The sequence below is a fragment of the Eschscholzia californica genome, unplaced genomic scaffold, assembly GCF_041429995.1.
Source record: "Eschscholzia californica isolate CP2 unplaced genomic scaffold, dmEscCali1.0.p SCAF_2, whole genome shotgun sequence".
NCBI classification, from domain to species: domain Eukaryota; kingdom Viridiplantae; phylum Streptophyta; class Magnoliopsida; order Ranunculales; family Papaveraceae; genus Eschscholzia; species Eschscholzia californica.
The window spans coordinates 7359410-7382883 of NW_028238309.1; the positions used below are offsets into that span (position 1 = coordinate 7359410).

Consider the following 23474-nt stretch of genomic DNA (forward strand, 5'->3'; position numbering starts at 1 on the left):
AACCATGGCGATTTTACCCTTTTGTAGTTGTTGAAATATTTTGAGCGATTTTGACATACACCCCCACTATTATATGAATTTTTGGACTACACCCCCATTTTTTGAAAAAACAAAATTTTTCAGTTTGCCCTCCAACAATCTTCTTTTACCTTTTGTCTTATAAACTTATTTATCTTAGACAAGCTAAAAGATCAAAGCGAAAGAACTACTTGAGATATCAAACTATAGAAAAGATGGGAGGAACTATTTGGGATATCAAGCGAAAGAACTTATTTGTCTTATATGGGAGTAACTTATTTATCTTATTTGACATATAAGATAAATAAGTTCTTTCGCTTTGATCTTTTAGCTTGTCTAAGATAAATAAGTTTATAAGACAAAAGGTAAAAGATGATCGTTGGAGGGCAAATTGAAAAATTTTGTTTTTTCAAAAAATTGGGGTGTAGTCCAAAAATTCATATAATAGTGGGGGTGTATGTCAAAATCGCTCAAAATATTTCAACAACTACAAAAGGGTAAAATTGTCATGGTTGGCGCGTGTGTTTCGCACACACCCAACTTAACTCTGAGTTGACGGTTTCCGTCCAGGTGGGGGTGTATATCAAAAGTTTTCAGAAAGTGGGGGTGTAGTCCTAATATTCATATAATAGTGGGGGTGTATGTCAAATTCTCCCTTTTTTTTCAAACAAATTTGGTTAATTCAACCAATTTTAATTTGTCTGTCAAATTATAGTTATCAAGGCTTCAAAAAAGATAAAATGATTTCATCCAGATAAGGTATGTTCTTAGGTGCCTTCTGTAGCTTAATTTACAGTAAAAGAAATTGTAAATTAAGAAAGAAAAATACGAACCACCAAACTTGCTAAAAAAAGAAAGAAAAATACCGTTTCACAACTTTCCAAAAAAAAAAATTTCTCACGAAAAAATATTTTCTATGAGGAAACAATTACCCAATGCACTCGAGTCTAAGTCTCTGCTATATTAACTGATTTTTTGTTAAAGCAAAGCTATTGAAATATAGAAACTGAAAAATATTTCTTTTCTTTGGAATTTCACTCAAAACTTAGCCTGACACTTCCTGAGCACATAGTCGTTCGTATCACTAACTAAAATAAATTTATCAAAACAGACATTCATTGACACGTAATATTCCAGTTTAGGGGGTTTCTTCTGCCATAGAAAGTAATGACCCAGAGTACGTACACAATGGGCTAGGGTGGCTTCCATTTCGCTTTACTAATCGTAAGGGAACTCTGAATACAGGCCTAGATCGTTTATACAGACAAACTTTTTGGATTCTAAGATCCAAAGTCGAAAGGCTAACATCCCCGATCAAAGTCGAGTTCTTACCGCTTTTCAGCATAAACTCTCTCTGTAAGCGAGGTCTCATTTCGAGCTCCAACAAGGTCGTTTAGTGGTATCAAGTGCAGTAGGCAGCTGAGTGGAGTGCATAGGCACTTAGTGAGCAGCAACCATGGAGCATAGATATATAGTTTATATTAGAGATTAGATGAATCACATACTCCTATACTAACAATGTATATAGTAATATATTCTATGGGTTGTTAAATGAACAAAAATAACTATGCATACAACATTTTTAAAACTATATTGCATTAAGATTCTTGTTTTGTTGACATGCATGGTCTTTAAACTCATTTTCATATATTGTTTTTGAAAATTGTGGTTTCTTGCCTCTAACCAAGACCACGAGATTAGAATATGTTATATGAATGTTGTAAACTTGTGGTATCAATATATAGAAATATATCTTTTAAATTACGTAATTTTGATAGTTCAAGATGGTATAGACTATTAATTGATGTACTGTCGCCTAGTTCTCTCTTAGGTTTACCGTCTATACCTTGGATAAATTTCATCTGTACATGTTCCCTGCTAAGATTATTGTTGATATCCTTTCCAGGGTCGTGGCTGATAATTTAGTCTAAACTTTAATCAAGCCCCTTAAAGCTAAAATTTCACTGTAAAAACACAAACATACAGTTGAAAAAAAAAAGCTAAGTATAAGAAAAAAAATTGTAAATGTCTGATGTTATACATTTACCTAATTTTTTTTCACATAGTAGGCTTTAATTTATGTCGCGAAAGCTTTTTAGAGTTTAAGGAAGAGGAGCTGTGCGACAGGAACCTCTGTCGTGAGAAGAGTTGGATGAGAATATCCAATCTTACATTAGACAAGAAAAAACAATTTTTTTTTATAGTTCTAGGATACTAAACTCTTATGTTGTCAAACAAAAAAAAAACAGAAACTCTAATGTTGTCAACGCTCGACTATCAAAAATTTGTGTTATGTATCACACATTATTTCCAGAAACAATAAGATTTGATAGAGCCCTGATGTATGGAGAGACATGCTTATTACCATTCACACAATCTATAATGAGAGAGGAAATTAGCAAGAAAGACACGTTAGTGATGAGATATGAGCCCTTAACATCTTGTTTAGTTGCAGTAACCCAAACATTATCTAGATCTGCAATCCTGCTATAAATTAAGTTTTTGGATTCCACAACCAATGTCCTCAACTTTAGATTTGGCTTTAAGTTGTGATTCAACCAACATGACATACAAACTGTTTAGGCTTTTCATTCAATCACCCCACAATGCATGGCATGTCCAGACTTGAATTAGTGACTATATGTAGGGGTTCCAATTGGAGAGAAAAGGAGCGTGTCCCTTATCTCCCCAACTAAACCAAGCATGATGAACAAAGTCTATGTACTTCAGATGCCCACCAACAATGAGTCGACCTGGGTAAGAAAATATAGTATCGAAATGCCCAGTTGGGTAACAAAGGAATAATGAAAGGGCTTTATTTATTTTGTCTTTTAGTGAATTCCACGTCATTATGTCATCCTCTAAGTAATCCTCTAAGAAATCGTAGCATCTCCCATATACATTTAGCATAAAATTTGTCAAAAGCTTTTGCAAACCTAGCGTTTTTATTTATTTATTATGAAACAACAATTACTCCTTAATGATTTGAGGCTTGTGTTTGACTCAAACAGTCCGTCTAGCGATTGAATTGGTTGCGTCAGAGAGACTCCTAATGTAAAACAAGAATGCGAGCTCACGGTTCCTAGTCAATATATGGTAAAACAACTAATCACAAACAATGGGAAACATTAAAGCACAGAATCATTACAAAAGATTTAAGCACACCCAATCTTGGAAAATTATTACACATTGTCAACAACAAATGATATCTATTACCAAATATAACTCTAATTAATTTAAGCTCCATATTTGTCTCATTAAATGAATTGTTACAAGTTCTATATATACAAGGCTTTGTTTTGCTCAATTTTCTTATGGGTTTTCATTTTCTTCTTATTAATCTCAACTAGTCAAGGGTTTCTCCTAGCTGCAATATCTTCAAGGAGTGCTAAAAGCAGGTATGTCTACATATACATGTTATATTCAATTTATTTTTAGGCTCATCATGTAGTACACACTAGATTTGTAATAGAGGAATAGTCCACTTAACGCAAATAAGCATTCTTGGTATAGCAAAGGAAGTTTATAATTGGGTTCACGAAATTCGTGACATTTTATAGATTATAAATTTTGTTATGTTTGAGAATCAAACAAATTTGATACTGTTTAACCAATTTTGATTTTTTAAAGGAATATTCTTTTTTTTTACAAAACTAATATTTTTTTGTAAATATTTAATTTGATCTGTAAAGGACAGTTTTCGAAAAAGATAAAAGGATTTTATCAAGTCCAGAGAGATGATATTAATTTATCGATATCACAAATTTAGTTTTATCTCCGATGTTGCCTTCTTAATTAGTAACTTATTATGCAGTGAGAAAAATAACGTCCTAGTCGTGTTTATTAATGTTACGATAACCACCAAGGCTAAGTATGATCCATATTGGGGGAAAAGGAAAGGGAAATGCTAAGTGTACAAAGAATCTTTGACAAAATCCTTGACTCGATGAGTCACACGGTTAAAAGAACGGTCCAGATCAAACTCAAACTTTGAAAATCTTTTGTCTTTTAGTAAAAATGAGTCATTAAGTCAAGAAATTTGAAAATATTTTGTCATTGTAGCACTCCCGAAAAGGAAAAGAAAAACAAATTTTTTGCTCCATTTTGCCAAAAAGAATCTCATATAGGTATTTTTCTGTAAGGAAAACGAACTACTTAGGCGCTGGAGTTTAGATTTCTCCTATAGTAATTAGCCGATTTGTAGAAGCAACACAAGGCCAAAAAGAGAAATTTGAATTTTTTTTCCTATCAAGTATCAACTAAGGTGTTTGATATATTCTATATTTAATCAAATGAATCTTGTAAAATAGTTTTGATAGTTTACGATGATAGACTATATATTTATTTGCAATGGCATAATTCTCTCTTAGGTCTATCACTACAATCCTGGTTATACAATGGATGACAAGCCGATGATACACCGACTCCCTATGGAGCTTATTGCTAATATTTTTTCGAGACTACCTGCCGATGATTTGACGAGGAATAAGATTGTTTGCAAGAAGTGGGAACTTTGTATTAAAGATCCTTATATGATAAAGACACACTTCGAACGATCGAAAGGGAGATCAGGATACCTTATCAGAGCAAATAATAGGCACGTGCACATGAAGAAATGGCCTAAATCTTTTTACCCATTATGTTATCTCCCAGACAAAGAGGATACAAGTAACGTCGTTGAAGTTTTCAAACGAGACCATATACATCCTACTGACTACTCGGTAATGGATTCTTGCAATGGCATTATCTTTATGGCCCAATTTAATGACCTAAACATAATGACAATATGTAATCCAGCAACGAAAGAGCTTTACGCTCTCCCGAATCCGGAACCATTCACCCGATCAAATGAATTATCTCTTGCATATGATTCAACCAACAAGAGACATAAAGTGTTCAGGCTTGCCTTCAATTTCTTGTTACCTCATTACATGTCTAGACTTGAGGTCTTCACCATAGGGCAAGATAGGACTTGGAGAGTGAAAGAACTAGTCCCTTATATTCCGAATCAAACCAAGCTTGTTAAGGCAGATGGCGCTATAAATTGGTTGTTAGGGCCAAGTGATCAACTTACTTATGTACTCTCACTCAACATAATCACTGAAGAGTACAGAAGTCATGACTTGCCTCTCTGTGTGAATGTGGGAGATCCTTATACTCCATATTTGATTGAATTGAATGGGAGTTTGACAGTGTGCATGATGAATCAAGTTGAGATGCAAGTGTATGTACTTCAGATACTCACCAACAACGAGTCGACTTGGGTAAGAAAATATCATTTTGGAATGCCCAACTGGGTAACAAAGGCTCCAATTCCAATGAAGGTACACGCTACGAGCGTAAGGGACAACGAAATTTTACTATCAAGAGGTAGAAACAAATTGGTCTTCTTTAACTTGGAAACACAGGCTTCAAGGTCTATTCCAACCTCTAAGATCGGAAACTGGACGAACCTACATGTGATAGATCATTTTGATACGCTCGTTCAATGTGAGTATAAATTTATTGCTCCATACATATACAAGTTATTCTGCTTTATATTATTGGTCATTACGATTAACTATATATTACCTCTTTTATCTCTTAATTTGTAGTGAAACAGCTCTTCTGAGGTTTGGCAGAAACCATTTTCAAGTGGCAGCTGGTTGGAGATAATGAAGGTCCTTATTTTAGTAGTAATAACAATGTAATTCAGTTCTATATACTAATTGGTAGTAATGTTGTTTGCTTTTGTACTTGAGTTTTAGCTCTTTACTGTGATCTTTTGTTCTTTTAAAGACTATCTAAATTGGTGCACCCTATCGAGTATTTTTCATGTTTTGGCAAGAACTTCTCCGGATGCAATAGACACGGCTTGTCTTTTTTTTTCGGAATTGTAAGATTCAAACTTTGGTCTCAAGTGAAGACACTTAAAATTTACCACTCAACCAGAGTAAGCTCAACAACATTGGCTCAGGACGGACTTGAGGGAAGTGGTTTAGTAAGTTGCTTCCTCTTCCTTTCTGTTGCATTCTCCCCCTATAAGAAGGAATTGGATATTGGTCTTTCACTTCTTGTTCTTTGTCGAGGTGAAAGAATCTTGTATATTGTAGACTTGATAGGGAAGCTATTGGATTGTCTTGTGGTGGTTTCTTTATTTTCCTTTTGAATAGCCTTTTCTCCTCCATTGCTTTCATCTCCTATCTTCGTACTCGTACTCCATCTTCATCCTCTCTTTGATGAATATATCGTCTATGTTCACTGATCTGCGGAGAAATGGTTTAAGTTTAGATTTTTATGGCGACCGACGTGGAAATCTGGATTTGGGGCGTTACAATTAGCATGACAATAGTTTTTTTTTTAATATTAGCATGACAATAGTTATTAAACGTCAATGATGATAATCATTTACAGTCGTAGTAAATCACTCGGCCGGGATATATTAGTATCACACATATACGTGCTTCTACTAACGTGTGAAATCAATGGGCTCATGAGCAAGTACATATTAAATATCGTCCAAGATATTTATTAGGTCGTGATAATATCTAGTTCACCGGTCTGCAAAATATATTGTAATGATTGATATTAAAATAGTATCTTAGAAGTAATGGATGAGCTAGAGACCTCATATTTCTCTTCTAAAGTACTCCTAGAAAAGTATGGACAGAACCTAAATATTCTTCCATTATTCTTTCCACAGCCATCAAAATCCCAAACAGATTTGAGAGGTAATCCTAAATCAACGCCAGTATTTCGTCGCGATTTAGGAAACAAATCAAGAGAAAATTGATGAACTATTCCAACCGCTGATTTGAGATTTTTTTTGAAATCTGTGTGAGTTTTCGTTCGCTATATCATTTCTCAAAAAATGTAAATACCTTTCTATTTTCTCCTTGAAAATCAAAATTTCTTTGTATAAAGGACTTTCCAAATATTTAATGAAAGAATGTAGTAAACCAAAGGGATTTTGAGACAGTTTTGGATTGTAGCTATTGACTTCTTTGTGACACCAGAAAAACCGTAACCTAATGTATTCTATACCGACAATTTGTAGTTTTCCATAGTAAAAAGTGGTTTTTATACCCACTGTTGTAAATTAGGCATTGAAATAGATATTCTGCCTTGTCCTCATTCAAAGGCATGGTAATTATATACCTAGCTAAAACAAAATGTATCAATGGTGATTTGAATATTAAAGAATAATCTTAGTTTGTAAAATACATTAACATTAAAAACAGATACAGTATATAAGATGATTGATGACCAATATCAACTAACTCCGTGGTAACCGTAGTTTAGGTTAAATGGAAATGGAATAAATTATAGGCATAAAAGAGACTATATTACAATTCATCTTGGATTATAGTTATAAATGTAGAAATAAAATGATTGTCAATTTGTATTGTTGGATTAGTGAAAACTATAATTTGATAGTTATTTGACAATGACAGTCAAACCTAGCTAATACTAACCTGGCCAATTGAATAAGTTGCATCAGGTAGAATATTCTTGGCCACGTCGAGACATAATATCGGCTAAAACAACTAAGCAAAATGTTTTGAAATGATGCACATCATTAATTACAAAATAATGAAGGACAAATGAAAAGAGAAAAAGTAATTTACATATATTGACACCAACCAAAAAATATACTCCAAATATTTGATACCAAGTAAGATTAGAATTGAATTAGCATCCATACTGATCTCATTAAGTGAATTCTTACAAAAATCTATAAATACAAGGACTTGTTTTGTGAGATTATCAAGGAAATCGTTCTTTTACCTATTGCTTGTTGACTAGCTTTTTTTTTATCTTCTTAATCGCAACTAGCTAGGGTTTCTTCTAGCTGCAATATCTTCAAGGAGTGCTAAAGCAGGTATAACAATATATAATATATGTTGATCTTAAGTTTATCTTACTGCTTGTGACATTGAACGTGAGTTTAGTCTACTCAATCAACTAAATGCGTTTTCCAACAAAGTATTTTTCAGACAGGCTTCACTGTGTTTGCGTCGTTCAATAGTTTGGATTTTCTTTTTATCAAAATTGTTTTGTCTAGAAAAATTTGATTTCATCTAGAAAAACTTGATTTTGTTAGGGCAAAATTGAGTTTTCCACACATACATATTTGAAATTTGAATTAGGGATTGCAGAGGCTGTTTGGAAGAAGAAAGATAAAATGATGTGTTAAGGCACCAAAGAAGATAAAATAATGTACCTTCATATCAAGAATATAATTTTATCATTTTTGGTGCCTTCTCATTAATTAACTTAAATTGCAGTAAAAAAAAAATTATTACTCAAATTTTCTTTGATGTCATGCTTATCACCTAGTATATGAATGATTCAACCTAGGGAAAAAAAAAAGTAAAACAAGGGTTTCAAAATTTTAACATAAGAATTTCTCACTTAAATACTTTCTAAAGAACAAATTTCTGAGGGGTCCTAAGTCTAAAGTGCACCCATATTAATGGATTCTTTGTGAAAGCAAAGCTAGAAAAACAATAAATATGAGAAATGCTTCTCAAGGATCTTCCTCTTACAACATTTTTATCAATTTTTTTTAAATCCCAATAATTTAAAATCGAAAGTATAAATTCATCTAGTTTATAGGATCACCAATAATACATGGATGTGTAAAGTTGCCATGATCTTCTATGGCAGAAGTATATATGGTCATACCAATTAATGTATATAATATGTTCTATGTTTTATTATGTGAATTCGTTAAAGTACGTAGTTTTGATAGTTGAAGATAGTAGACTATTAATTGATTCACTATCGCATAATTCTCTCCTAGGTTTGTCCGTACAGACGTGAGTATACCATGGATAACCAATCAAAACTACAGCTGGTCCCTCACGAGATTATAGTTGATATCCTTTCGAGAGTACCAGCTAAGACTCTCAATGTCGACAAGGCAGTTTGTAGGGAATGGAAACTATGTCTAGAAAATCATCACACGATCTGGACACACCTTCAACGATGGAAAGAGAAACCAGGATACCTAATCAAAGCCAATAACAGCTATTTCCATATGAAGAGATCGCCTGCAACATATTACCCTCTTTATTTCCTCCCAAACAAACAAGAGCCAGATAATGTGGTAGAGGTTTTTGACAGATACCTTTTCAAGCCTTCTACCTATTCAGTTATTGATTCATGTAATGGATTTATTTGTATGACAGAATTCCGTAATCTAAACGACATTAGGATCTACAATCCGGCCATAAAAAAATACTTTCGTATTACAAAACCAGCAACGCCAACTTTTGATTTGGCGTTCGGTTGCGATTCAATCAACAGGAGATATAAACTATTTCGGCTTTCCTTGTATCACCCCACAATGCATGGCATGTCTAAACTTGAAATACTGACTGTAGGAGAGCCTTCCATTTGGAGGGAAAAGGCCCTCGTCCCTTATATCTCCAATCGAACCAAGCATCTTAAGACATCCAGAGAGGTTCATTGGTTATTAGGGCCAAGCGAACAACTTACTTCAGTATTATCGATCAACATAACCACTGAAGAGCTTGTAATTCGGCTTCTGCCTGACTGTGTGAATCTGGAGGATCCTTATACTCCATACTTGATTGAATTGAATGGGAGTCTGGCAGTGTGCATGATCAACAAGGTTGAGATGCAAGTGTATGTACTTCAGATAATCACCAACACCGAGTCGACTTGGATAAGAAAATATCATTTCGGAATGCCCAATTGGGTAACAAGGGCTCCAATTCCAATGAAGGTACATGCTACGACTGTAAGGGATAACGAAATTCTACTATCAAGAGGTAGAAGCAAATTGGTCTTTTTTAATTTGGAAACAAAGGCTTCAAGGATCATTCCAACTTCTACAATAGGAAAATGGACGGACTTGCAGGTTCTCGATCATTTTGAAACGCTCCTGTTTTAGGGTAAGCGTAAATTTTGCTTCATATATATACAACTGATTTTTCTTTCTTTTATCTTATGGTAACCCATTGGAGATCCTCCTAATTAACTAAATATTATCTCTTATTTTGTAGTGAAAGTGAAAGCACTCTTTTAAGGTTCTGCAGATCACAACAATGATCGTCAAGTAGCTGGCTGGAGGATATGATGATGAAGATCCCCCCATTTTAATAGAAATATTAGTTCAGTTTTATGAAGTATTTAATTCTAATATGTTTATTTGCTTTTCTACCTGACTTTGGCTCTTGGTGCTTGAACTATGATGTTTTTGTTATTGTTATTGTTATTGTTCTTTGGAATACTATCTTTACTTGTTTCTTGGATACTATGAGTTTCACAGCTTTTGCACTTCATATAGTAAGTCTTTATATATCAATAGCAAGTCTAAGGGTATATGAAATTTCATCATTTTCCTAGAACTATAAATTTAGTTGTCAATCGATAAGACCTCTTGAATCGTATATAAGTCTACGAATCGTCATAGGAGGTTCCCCGACCTTCAATTCTAAGAGAGATCAACAACATTGCCGCCTTATAATAGATGTTCATTCGGACTAACCGAGATAGACGGAAAGTGAAATGAGTCTAGGCGATAATGAATTATATTTCTTTAAGAGGTTTTATACCCCTGTAACAGTACCAACAATTAGGTGTATGCTTTATAGGACTCAACGACTTCCTTTCAGGATTGTGATAGTACTTCACAATATTGAAAGCGGGCAAACCTTCCTAAGCAATATGAACTCTGTGACTGCTTCTGACTAGACTCTTGACTTGATTTTTAGCTAGATATATAACTCCTTCCTTGGTTTTGAGATAACTTTTGACTTGATTTCGAGATAACTCTGACTTGGTTTTCGAGATAACTCTGGATTTGAAGTTCTGTCTTCCACGATGAAGCACTTTGAAGCAGATATAGTTAAAAAAGAAGCAGTTTTAGGTCAAGCACATTTCACCTTAAGATCTTCAAATTTAAAGTGTTCTCTTGAGGATCTTTGATTATTCTAGTCATCACTTATTATAGTTTGACTTAGAGAAAACTTTCCTTCCTATCAATCAAGTGATAAAGTGTTTTAGAGACCCACGTCGAAGATCAGTGAATCTCTACTCTTTCACCTGATAAAGAAAACTCAATCGATCACTTGACATCTATGATTACTAGGGTTTTCTTGGGTCTCCCATGGGAGATGCTCTCGACTCAGAGTTTATATTTTTATTTTAGCTAGTTACCCTGATTTTAAATGACGATACTGTACATTAAAACAAAATATCTATTTCAATGCCTAACTTGCAACCGTGGATATAAAGACAATTTTCTGCTATTCAATACTTATATAAATGGTTGTTTTACGGCCTTTACAATATGTTGTGTTACAATTCCCAATGTCGTGGAAAAGCAGTCAATATGTACATTCCAAAACCGTCACCAAATGTCTTCATTGCACTACATATTTTCATTGACGAATATTTACTTCTCTAGGATATCGTTCTTGTAAAAAAAATTGATTCTAGTGCATAAGGTAAAAGGTGAATATGATCCTCATAAGTGAACTCTTTCCAAAGGAAAAAAGTGGAAAATATATCCCTATTTTATTTAAGGGATATTTAGAAGAAATACTGATTTGATATTCTTTTTTTTCTTCTCATTCGACATTCTTTAACGATCTGAATTGTTGGATCTTAATCAGTTCTCTCATCCATTACTTCTAATTAAGATACTATTTTGATCGCGTCGTGCAAACATATATATGTTTTATGTAGCTGAAAGTTGAGCTAGATATTATCACGAGTCAGGACCTAGTATTGCGGAAGATATTCGCTATCTGTGTGTTCATCATGAGCCCATTAATTTCAAAAATCAATCCAAATACCTACATGTATGACAATATTCAATTTTAATGATTTTCTGCTTCGGTAAAAATTGTAATCTAAGGTTGTCTAAAGCCTTTCACTATTCGACGCCTCCAGACCTCCAGTAGCTGATTATTTAGGTTTCTACTGAAGATGTCTATTTTAAGAGATGTCTATTTTAAGAGTTAATTCCTATTTGGCCCCCTACTTTGTGGCCAGCTTCCTTTATGACTCCCTATTTTCCGTAAATTTAAGTATGACCCATTTTTTAATGTAAATGTCAGAACTACCCTTCCTATAAATATTTTTCAATATAAAATTAAATAAAAAACATGAATTTCCACCTCACTTCCCTTTCCACCACACATCTCTCTCCATGTCACATCTTTCTCTCCAACTCACCTCTCTCTTCTCCAACAAAGATCGCTGGCCAGAAAATTTTCGGCCGGAGACCTTCAGAAAAAAAAAAATTCTCTCATCTCACTCTCTAAGTCACCTATCTCTTCTCCGGCAAGGTCGTCGACCGAAATATTTCGGCCGGCAACCTTAAAAAACATAAAAAAAATTCTCATTTCTCTCTCTCTAAACACTCCGGCAAAGAGTTTCCCTTCGCCGGAGATCTGGTATGTTCCTCAACAAACCAGATCGATCTGGTTTGTTGAGGAACATACCGATCTGGTCTATTCTTCAACAAACCAGATATTCGGCGAATGGTTTTCCCTTCGCTGGAGTGTTTAGAGAGAGAGATGAGAGTTTTTTTTAAGTTTTTGAATGTCGCCGGCCGGAAAATTTTTTGGCGACCTTGCAGGAGAAGAGATGGGTGACTTGGAGAGAGAGACGAGACCAAAAAAAAAAAATTTAAGGTCTCTCGCCGGAAATTTTTCGGTCGGAGAAGAGAGAGATGTGTGGTGGAAAGGGAAGGGAGGTGGAAATTCGTGTTTTTTATTTAATTTATTTTGAAAAAATAATTATAGGAAGGGTAGTTCTGACATTTACATTAAAAAAGAGGGTCATATTTGAATCTACAAAAAATAAGAGGTCATATTTGAATTTACAGAAAATAGGGACCATAATGGCAGCTGGGACCACAAAGTAGGGAGGCAAATCAATTAACTTCTATTTTAATCGACTATGTGGAAAAAATCAATTAAGCTTGAATTCAGACATCAACTATAATGTTAGGGATATTACTCAATCAATTACTCTATCTTAATAACTCTTGTTGTGTTAATATCCCGAGCTTCTATTTTAACAGAAGCCTTATCCGTGAACTCAGATAGTATTTGCTCACATGCTAAATTCATAACCTAATTTAAAGTCTTCTATTTTTATGCATGAAACCTCAATACTATTCAAGAAACAAACAAGTTGAGATGGTTTTCAATACGAAAGGAACCACAAAAACAGAGTACAAGCACCAAGAGCCAAGGCTCAGGTGGAAGGGAGATGCTAGAGTGCCCAGTTTTTTAGGCATTTTAATGCCCAGTTGATGTGGAATCACTAAAAGACAAGGTTTTTTCAAAGTTTGACTATGGTGGGGACCGCTTTTGTTTCTAAATGAGGAAATATGTCACCCTCTAAGTACCAATTTCTAAGTCACTCTATCATTTCCCCACTGGTGGAAAACTCAAGTGCCAACAAACATACTACAAAGTACTGTATCAAACTGAAGTAAATATTACTACTAGCTAATAGGATATTCTTTTTCTCAAGCCAGCCACTTGATGAATGTCATCGATCTTCCGAACCTCATAGACCTCTTTCACTGCAAATCAAGAGATAAAAAGTGGTGATCATTAATTGGTACGATCTCCAAATTAGTCTGTGTAAGATAAAAAAAATAAAGAAAAATGATCACTTGTTCAACGAGCAAAAATTATACTTACACTACCACATGATTGTTTCAAAATGATCGATAACTTGCAAGTCCGTCCAGGTTCCTAGCTCAGAAGTTGGGATTACTCTGGAAGCCTGTGTTTCCAAATTAAAAAAGACCAATTTGTTCCTTCCTCTGGACAGTATAATTTCATTATGCCTTACGCTGGTCGAAGTACCCTCATTGGAACTGCAGCCTTTGTTACCCAACTGGGCATTTCGAAAATATACTTTCTTCCCCAGGTCGACTCGTTGTTGGTGGATATCTGAAGTACATAGACTTGCATCTGTACTTTGTTCATCATGGAGACAGACAAACTCCCATTCAGTTCAAGCAAGTAAGGAGTGAAAGGATCCTCCGCGTTCACACAAACAGGCAGAACATGGATTCTGTGCTCTTCAGTGGTTATATCGACCGATAATACAGAAGTAAGTAGTTCGCTTGGCCCTAATAACCAATGAACCGCTCCAGCCGCCTTAATATGCTTGGTTCGGTTGGGGATAAAAGGGACAAGCTCTTTTTTTCTCCAATTGGAACCCCTACTTAAAGTCAGTATTTCAAGTCTAGACATGTCCTGCGTTGGGGGATGATTGAATGCAAGCGAAAAAAGTTTGTATGTCATGTTGGTTGAGTCACAACCTAAAGCCAAATCTAAAGTTCGGGTTGTTGGCTGTGGAATAGGAAAGCATTTCTTCATAGCAGGATTGCAGATCCTGATGAGGTTTGGATTAGCAAAGACAGTCATACAAATAAATCCATTGCAGGAATCCATTACAGAATAGGAACTAGGCGGGAGATGGCGTGGGTTAAATGTTGAAATATCTTTCTATATATTAAGATATCCCATATAATAGATATTAGGAAATATCAAATATTAGAAACTACTAAGAATTAGGAACTAGTAAATATATTAGTATAAACTATTAAGAAACTAGTAAAATATTAGAAACTAGTGAAGTTAGAAACTAGTAGTATTGTAACTCTATAAATAGAGTCTTATATTTCTTTTGTAATCCATCAAGGAATAAAACAATTTCTTTGATCAATTTCAACATGGTACCAGAGCCAAAAGTCTTAAATTTTTTGTTTGGGAATTTATATTGATTGAAAGAGAAGAGCCTTTCATCTTCGTCTTGTTTTTCCGGTTTAGCTAAAGTGAAGGGCAACTGATGCTTCCGCAATAATGACTCTCAATAAGGCAAATTCAAATTTTGCTAAAGTTGTTGGTCAATCTGACAAAATTACTTATAAGTGTACTCACTGCAACAAAATTGGTCATACCAAAAGTCATTGTTATGAACTATTAGGCTATCCAGAATGGTGGGATCATAATCGAAAGAAAAACTCTAAGAAAACCCTTGTAGATCTAATTGTTAAGCAAGCTTCATCGACGGTAGCCACTACAGGTAATGTAGGCAAGACTTTAAATATGTCTACACAATTTTCGAATAGTACTTGGATCATTGATTCTGGTGCTACAGATCATATGACTTTTGATTCTAGACAGGTCTCAACCATAAACCAATCTTCACATAAATATGTTTCTACTGCCAATGGCACCTCAGCCACTGTTGTAGGGGAAGGACCCATAACTCTAACGAACACATTGAACTTAGACTCTGTTTTGGTTGTCCCATCTTTAGATCATAATTTATTATCAGTGTCACAAATAACCACCACTCTATTTTGTGTTGTCATCTTTTGGCCTGAATTTTGCGTCTTTAAGGACATCCGGACAAGGCAAACAATTGGTTATGGTGTTAGGCGAGGAAAGTTGTATTACTTGGATTTAGTACCTGAAAGCTCTAATAAATTGCGTCAGGCATTAGTAGTGAACAATTCTGAAATAAAAAATAAAGATGAAATATGGTTATGGCATCGCCGTCTGGGGCACGCCTCCTTTGGTTACCTTAAGAAATTATTTCCATCGCTATTTATTAAATGCGATGTTTCAAGTTTTCAATGTGATGTTTGTGCACTTGCAAAAAGTCATCGTGCATCGTTTCCGTTAAATTTAAATAAAAGTCCAACTCCTTTTATGATCTTACATTCCGATGTCTGGAGTCCATCTAAGGTTGCTACTTTGGGTGGGGCACGGTGGTTTGTTACCTTTATTGATGATTGTACTAGGATGACTTGGGTGTGTTTGATGAAATCTAAAAGTGAGGTAAAGTTATTGTTTCAGAAGGTTCATAAACTGTTTAGTACTCAGTACAACGCAAATGTTCAGATACTCCGTAGTGACAACGGAGGAGAGTATATGGATCATGAACTTCAAACTTATTTGGTTTCTCATGGTATTGTTCATCAAACTACTTGTCCAAATACCCCTCAACAAAATGGGGTCGCTGAAAGAAAGAATCGTCACTTGTTAGAAGTTATAAGGGCTATGTTGATCGAAACACATATGCCATTATCTAGTACTATTGAGTTTAAGACTTCTTTTCAAGCTCTATCGGATGTTACAACTTCTCCGACAGTTTCAAATTTACCTCCCCGTGTCTTTAGGTGTGTAGCATTTGTTCATCTTCATGAGCACCAACGTACAAAATTAACTCCAAGGGCATTAAGATGTGTATTTGTAGGGTACGGTGCAAATCAGAAAGGGTACAGATGTTATCATCCTCCAACTAAACGAATGTTTGTTACATCAGATGTTATCTTTCATGAAGATTCTAAGTATTTTTCACCTGAGTCTGAACTTCAGGGGGAGAAAACTAAGCAGGAAGTTCTGACTCTTGATTATGAAGAAACGGATAATCATGTAGAAGAGAACAAAATTGGATCTAATATTGAAGTAAATTTGATTCCTGAAGAAATAAGTAGAGCTGAAATTGAAATTCTAGAATTACCAACACCTGAATCGGTAATGGAAGAAAGTGTTAATGAGATCGTTGAACAAATTGTGGATTCACCTCCAATTGAAGTCATTGAACCAAGGGTTAGTAATACACCAAACCAATCAGTTGTCGAGGATGTTCCTGAAGCACCTTCCGAACAACCTAGGAAAATATTACCGTCGCATCAAACCAGAGGTATTCCTAAACCGACATATGAACCTGAGCTGTCTAGTAGAGTCAAATATCCTATGAGTCAGTATGTGTCAGATCATCGGTTGTCAGAATCAAATAAGTCGTTTGTAAATCAATTATCTACTGTATATATTCCTAACAATGTACAGGAAGCCTTATCTGATTCAAAATGGAAAGCAGCTATGAATGAGGAGATGAAATCCTTACAAAAGAATGACACTTGTGAGCTAGTTGATCGTCCAGAAGATAAAAATCCAGTGGGATGTCGGTGGATTTACTCAGTGAAGTATAAAGCAGATGGTACAATTGAACGTTACAAAGCGAGACTAGTGGCAAAAGGCTACACTCAAACTTATGGAGTCGATTACACAGAGACATTCGCTCCAGTTGTAAAAATCAACACTGTTCGCGTCTTGTTATCGTTAGCAGCAAATTTAGATTGGCCACTACAACAATTTGATGTAAAGAATGCTTTTCTGCATGGGGAACTATTAGAATAAGTCTATATGGACCTTCCACCGGGATGCAAGATACCACAAATACATAGCCAGAAGGTATGTAGATTGAAAAAGTCATTGTATGGATTAAAACAATCACCAAGAACGTGGTTTGGAAGGTTTACAAAGGCTATGAAGGAATTCGGTTATCACCAAAGCAATTCTGACCATACCTTATTTACAAAAAGGCAGAAAGGAAAACTCACAGCATTTATTGTATATGTTGATGACATGGTGGTTACTGGGGATGATCCTGAAGAACGAAAGGCTTTACAGAATTACTTATCTAAAGAGTTTGAGATGAAAGACCTTGGTACATTGAAATACTTTCTTGGAATTGAAGTATCTCGATCTAGTAATGGAATTTTCTTATTCCAAAGAAAGTATACTTTAGATTTGTTACAGGAGGTGGGTATGTCAGCGTGTGAGCCGATTGATACACCTGTCGAAGAAGGATTAAAGTTGTCAGTGGAGCCTAATCAGATACCGGTTGATAAAGGAAGATATCAACGACTGGTTGGAAGGTTGATGTACTTGGCGCACACGAGGCCAGATCTTGCATATGCGTTAAGTATTGTTAGTCAATTTATGCACAATCCCGGTGAAAAACACATGAATGCTGTTTTACGAATTTTGAGATATTTGAAGGCGGCTCCTGGAAAAGGTATTTTGTTTACTAAAAATTCGAGTTGTCGAACTATTGATGTATATACTGATGCAGATTGGGCCGGGGAAGTAAATGGTAGGCGATCAACTGCATGATATTTTACCTTTGTTGGTGGAAATCTTGTTACATGGAGAAGTAAAAAATAGAACGTTGTTGCACGTTCAAATGCAGAGTCTGAATTTAGAGGAATGGCTGATGGCATATGTGAAGCGTTATGGTTAAGACTCCTGTTGGATGATTTAGGATATCCTTCTGAAAGACCAATTCAATTATATTGTGACAATAAAGCAGCATGTGATATTGCTCACAATCCAGTCCAGCACGACGCACAAAGCATGTTGAGGTGGATCGATGTTTTATTAAAGAAAAGTTGGAAGACAACATTGTAGAGTTACCAAAGGTCCGATCTGAAGATCAATTGGCTGATGTTCTTACCAAAGCAGTTTCAAGTCGAATATTTTCGAAAATGGTAGACAAGTTGGGCATGTGCGATATCTATGCACCAACTTGAGGGGGAGTATTGAAATATCTTTCTATATATTAAGATATTCCATATAATAGATATTAGGAAATATCAAATATTAGAAACTACTAAGAATTAGGAACTAGTAAATATATTAGTATAAACTATTAAGAAACTAGTAAAATATTAGAAACTAGTGAAGTTAGAAACTAGTAGTATTGTAACTCTATAAATAGAGTCTTATATTTCTTTTGTAATCCATCAAGGAATAAAACAATTTCTTTGATCAATTTCAACATTAAAGACCTTTACCACATTATCTGGCTCATTTCTGTCTGGGAGGAAATATAGAGGGTACAAAGTTTTTGGTAATCTCAGCATATGCATTTGGCAGTTATTTGCTTTTATCAAGTATCCTGATTTCTCTTTCCATCGTCCGAGGTGCGTCTTGATCGTATAAGGATGTTTGATAAGACATTTCCAAAGCTTACAAACTCTCTTATTCGCATTGAGAGACTCAGCAGGTAATCTTGAAAGGATATCAACAATAATCTCCACAGGGAACATGTGCAAGTGGACTTTACCCATGGTATATAGATTAACCTAAGAGAGAATTATGCAACAGTAAATCAATTTATAGTCTACCATCTTGAACTATCTAAAGTACATACTTTAAAGGATATCCTATTAATACAACAATCATATAACATTTTTCTAATCTTGTGGTATGAGTTGAAACCTATGCATGCCAACAAAACAAGAATTTTGTTGAAGAATACTTGTAATAATGTTGTATGAGTGTTGTTCCTTTAATAAACCATAGAATATTTTAATATCACCAAGAGTTTTGACAAAAGAAGGTTCTCAGCTGATGTGGCGGTTGTGGTTTGAAATTGGACTAAATCTGGACCGTTGAAAGATGAATATCACAACCACCACATCTACTGGGAACCATCTTTTGTCAAATATTTTGTAATTTTAGCATTTCGGATACAAATATTAGTGTATATATATATATATATATATATTGATTCATCTAATCTCTAATTTGAACTATATATGCATCTGTACGCTTGGCGACGTTACCTTCTATGGAAGACGAAACTCCCTAAAACTATAATATTACGTGTGAAATGTCTCTTTGGGCAAATTTCTTTAATCTAATTTACGTATGAGTATGTGTTCTGGAAGTGCCAAGCTAGCCTTTTAGTGAAATTCCAAAAAAACAAGTACGTTTCAACTTTTTTTATTTTCCCAGCTTAATTTGCTTTAACAAAAATCCGCTAATATAGAGACATTTAGATTCGAGACCTTGACTAATATTTTTTCAAGAAACCAAGTCGAAGACCTAATTTAAAGTTTTGTTAAGTTAAAACAACAAGTTATATTTTGTTTGTTAAGGCCTACATTTGTATTTTGTTTGGTTAAAAACCCAATATTTTTTTACAAACCTGATGCAAGCCCTACCGTGAGGATTTGCCTTTTGCAAACAAGTTGCAACTCTTCTGCAAGCAATTGCAATCATTTTGCAAATTTTGTGAGAAGTTGCAACCCTTTTGCAAGTAATTGCAAACCTCTTGCAAGCAATTCAAATTCCGAAAACACTTATAGAGTTGAAGACTAGTAAATTTTTTTCATCAAAACAAAAAATTTATAGGGAGTTTTGACCAAATTTCTCTTAATTTTTTTCTTCATAACGAAAAATATTTTGACTTGAATTCTTTTACTAAAAAATTATGAAACTATATTTCTCTTTCCTTTCTCCCAAGTTGGTTGATTCACAACCTTGGTGATTAGTTCGATATGAGAAATTAGGTTAAAATATTATTTCTTTTACTACTAATTAGGCCCTTAAGAACATAAACTTGTATCAAAGAAATCATTTTATCTTCTTTAGAGCCTTCCTAACATCATTTTATCCTTTTTCAAATGGGAAATGATAGAGTGACTTAGAAATTGGTACTTAGAGGGTGACATATTTCCTCATTTAGAAATAAAAGCGGTCCCCACTGTAGTCAAACTTTGAAAAAACCTTGTCTTTTAGTGATTCCACATCAGCTGGGCACTAAAATGCCCAAAAATTTGGGCACTCTAGCATCTCCCTTTTCAAATTATTTTTGAAGTGGAACCCTAACTAAAATGTAATAGACAAATGCAAATTGGTCAGAATTAGTCAATTTTGTCTGAACAAAATCAAGATTCATACTCAAAGTCAAATTTGTATTAAAAAAATTAATTTTGATAAATTTTCTCAACTACAAACTAATGCAGATCGGATTATGCAAAGCCGATTTTGGTAAAACACATTTTGCCAAACCAATAACACATCTTATTGATCGAGTCGACTGGACTCACATTTGATATCTTTTTTGGTCTTTTGTTTTTCTCATTGGATTTATTTTAAATCTACTCTAATACATGATGCAAGAAGAAAAGTAACTTAAGATCAACATGTAAGTGTATGTAGATACCTGTCTTTTAGCACTCCTTGAAGAAATTGCAGCTAGAAGAAAACCTAGCTAGTCAGATTAAGAAGATAGAAAATCTCTAGTCAACAAGCTAACTTATAAGATATGTAGTGGGGGGTGCAAGAAAGAACTTCCAGATAATCTAAGAAAACAATGTCCTATATACATAGAAAGGTCTTAATTCTTTTCCATTTTTAACTTAGCAATCCTGAAATCGGGACAATCAAAGAGATTGTTGAAAATTTATATATTAATGTAAGAAACAATTTAGGCACATGATTAAAAAAAAATCCTATACAGAATTTTCCAATCATTACACATATAACTATAGCAAACATTTATGAGCCACAATATCTCGAATGATCAATATATGCATATTCATAAGCATGTTCCATATTTCACTAATTACTCCAAATTCTACATGTATGATCCTAATCAATCTACTAATCTACTGCAACATTAAGTAATATTAATTTAAGATCCTTTGACGTAGACGCTCTGTTAAGTGATTAATTACGTTCTTAACCAAGATGTGTCATTAAATCGACCTTATGATATACATGGAGCCATGGAGGTAGTAGATTTCAAAGGAAATTGGTCTACATCAAGAAGAGATGTAATCTTTAGGATCTCAAGTATGCTTAATACCTCTTGGCATGGTAATAATATTCCAAGCTCCATTTAGCTTGTAGATTAACATACGTCATGATCTGAACCTCAGTCAGTTTTTAGCGAGAAAAAAATGCGAGCCATAATTGTATGATGTTCTTACCCATATGGAAAGTACGACATATTATTCAATAATTATTTCTTTCGATAAAAGCTCGATCGTGTTCAAGAAATTAATCAAGATGCAAAAGGATAAGAACTAGAAGATCACGATACGAACACAAGAGCCAAAGCAAACAACAATGCTATTCATAACTATATGAATTTGAACTAATTATTTCTACTAAAAGAAGGGTCTTCATTTTCTCCATCCACTTAATGACCCATAATCCTCTACTTAACCCGAGAAGAGTTGTTTCAATACAGATCAATAGATATATAGGTGAAAAAACTTAATTAAACTACAAAAACAAGGTGTTTTGTATCGGCTATAAGACGTGATAAATAAGGCCCCGTCTCAAAATGGTGTTCGTGGCGGCCACATGTCATCACAAAGAAAACCATCACAAAAATTCGTCGCTAATCTGATTTGTGACGGCTCTGCCGTTATTATAAACATTGATAACGACTTTTGGCCGTTATAAACAAAACTGTTGGTGTTCTAAGAAGAATAATACTATGCGGCGATGAAGCACTAAACTCTAATACAAGGCCTTAGGTGATGCCCCTGGTGAACTTGTTTGGACTCTATGTTTGTTTACCAAGTTGAACAATAAGGAAAATTCTCCTCCTACACTTTAGTGTGATAACCTTAAAGCGGCTCAACTAAGTATCTTTGATTGAAGCGCTTTGAAAAGATATGGTTGAAATGGGCAATTTTAGGTCAAGCACATTTCACCTCAATAAGATACTGTAGAGTGTTCTCTTGCGGATCTCTAATTATTCTAGCTAGTCATATTATATTTTGACTAAGAAAATATTTTCCTACCGAACATGACTAATTTTTTACTATCAAAATAGCAAGTTCTAAGAGGACAAATAAAGTATTTTAGAAACTCGCGTTGAAGATGCAAAAAATTAGTGGATCTCGACTCTTTCACCTAAGAAAGATGCCTCAATCGGTCACTTGACATCCATGATGATCAAATTTTTTCTTGAGTCTCCCATGAAAGATGCTCTCAGAGTTTATATTTTTATTTTAGTTAATTACCATGCTTTTAAATGAGGATATCGTACAGTAATAAGACAAATATTCTATTTCAGTGCTTAGTTAATTTGCAACCGTGGGTAAGAAGACGAATTTTCTGCTATGGAATTATAAACGATTGCTTTATAATATGTTGTGTTACAATTCTTATCCGCACAGAAAAAAGGTCAATATGTACATCCCAAAACCGTCCTCAAATTCCTTCAATGCACTAAATATTTTCATTGACAAATATTAACTTCTCTGGGCAGTCGATCTTGTAAGAAAAATAAATTCTAGCGCATAAGGTAAAAGGTGAATATGATCCTAATAAGTGCACTCTTTGAAAGGAGAAAAGTGGAAATATTCAAAGCTCTATCTCTACTTCTAACGGATATATGAAGAGATATTGCTTTGTTTTTCTCTTTTCTTACTCACTCGGCACCCTATAACAATCTATATGGTTGGAATATGAGTTCTATCTCATCGGCTACATCTAAGATACTATTTCAAATAAATCAATCCAAATACCTACATGTATGATACTACAATTTACGTGTATGATCTTAGTAAAAATTATGATCTAAGGTTGTTTAAAGTCGCTAACCGTTAGAGGACCCTATAGCTGATTAAGTAGGTTTCTACTGAAGATCATGTCTATTTTAATCGACTATGTGGACATAAGAATTCAGCTTGAATTCAGAAATCAACTATAAGTTGAAATTGATCAAAGAACTTGTTTTATTCCTTGATGGTTTACAAAAGAAATAAAAGACTCTATTTATGGAGTTACAGTACCACTAGTTTCTAATTTTACTAGTTCCTAATATATTTACTAGTTCCTAATATCTTACTAGTTTCTAATATT

The 23474-nt window shown here is 34.3% G+C and overlaps 2 protein-coding genes across 2 annotated transcripts; one reads left to right on the forward strand and one right to left on the reverse strand.

The window, feature by feature from the left end:
- The first annotated feature begins 8830 nt into the window (after nucleotides 1-8830).
- Nucleotides 8831-9919, forward strand: LOC147555791 (F-box protein At3g07870-like). Its single transcript, XM_086658536.1, has one exon. It carries the CDS (start codon nucleotides 8831-8833, stop codon nucleotides 9917-9919), a length of 1089 nt encoding a protein of 362 aa, XP_086514662.1.
- Nucleotides 9920-13844: 3925 nt separating this feature from the next.
- LOC147555792 (uncharacterized) lies at nucleotides 13845-14456 on the reverse strand. Its single transcript, XM_086658537.1, has one exon. The coding sequence runs from the start codon at nucleotides 14454-14456 to the stop codon at nucleotides 13845-13847; it is 612 nt and encodes a 203-aa protein (XP_086514663.1).
- Nucleotides 14457-23474: the final 9018 nt, after the last annotated feature.

Excerpts from the sequence above, each read along its gene's own strand:
- LOC147555792 (XM_086658537.1), bottom strand. The coding sequence starts at position 14,456 with ATGGATTCCTGCAATGGATTTATTTGTATGACTGTCTTTGCTAATCCA.
- LOC147555791 (XM_086658536.1), top strand. The coding sequence starts at position 8,831 with ATGGATAACCAATCAAAACTACAGCTGGTCCCTCACGAGATTATAGTT.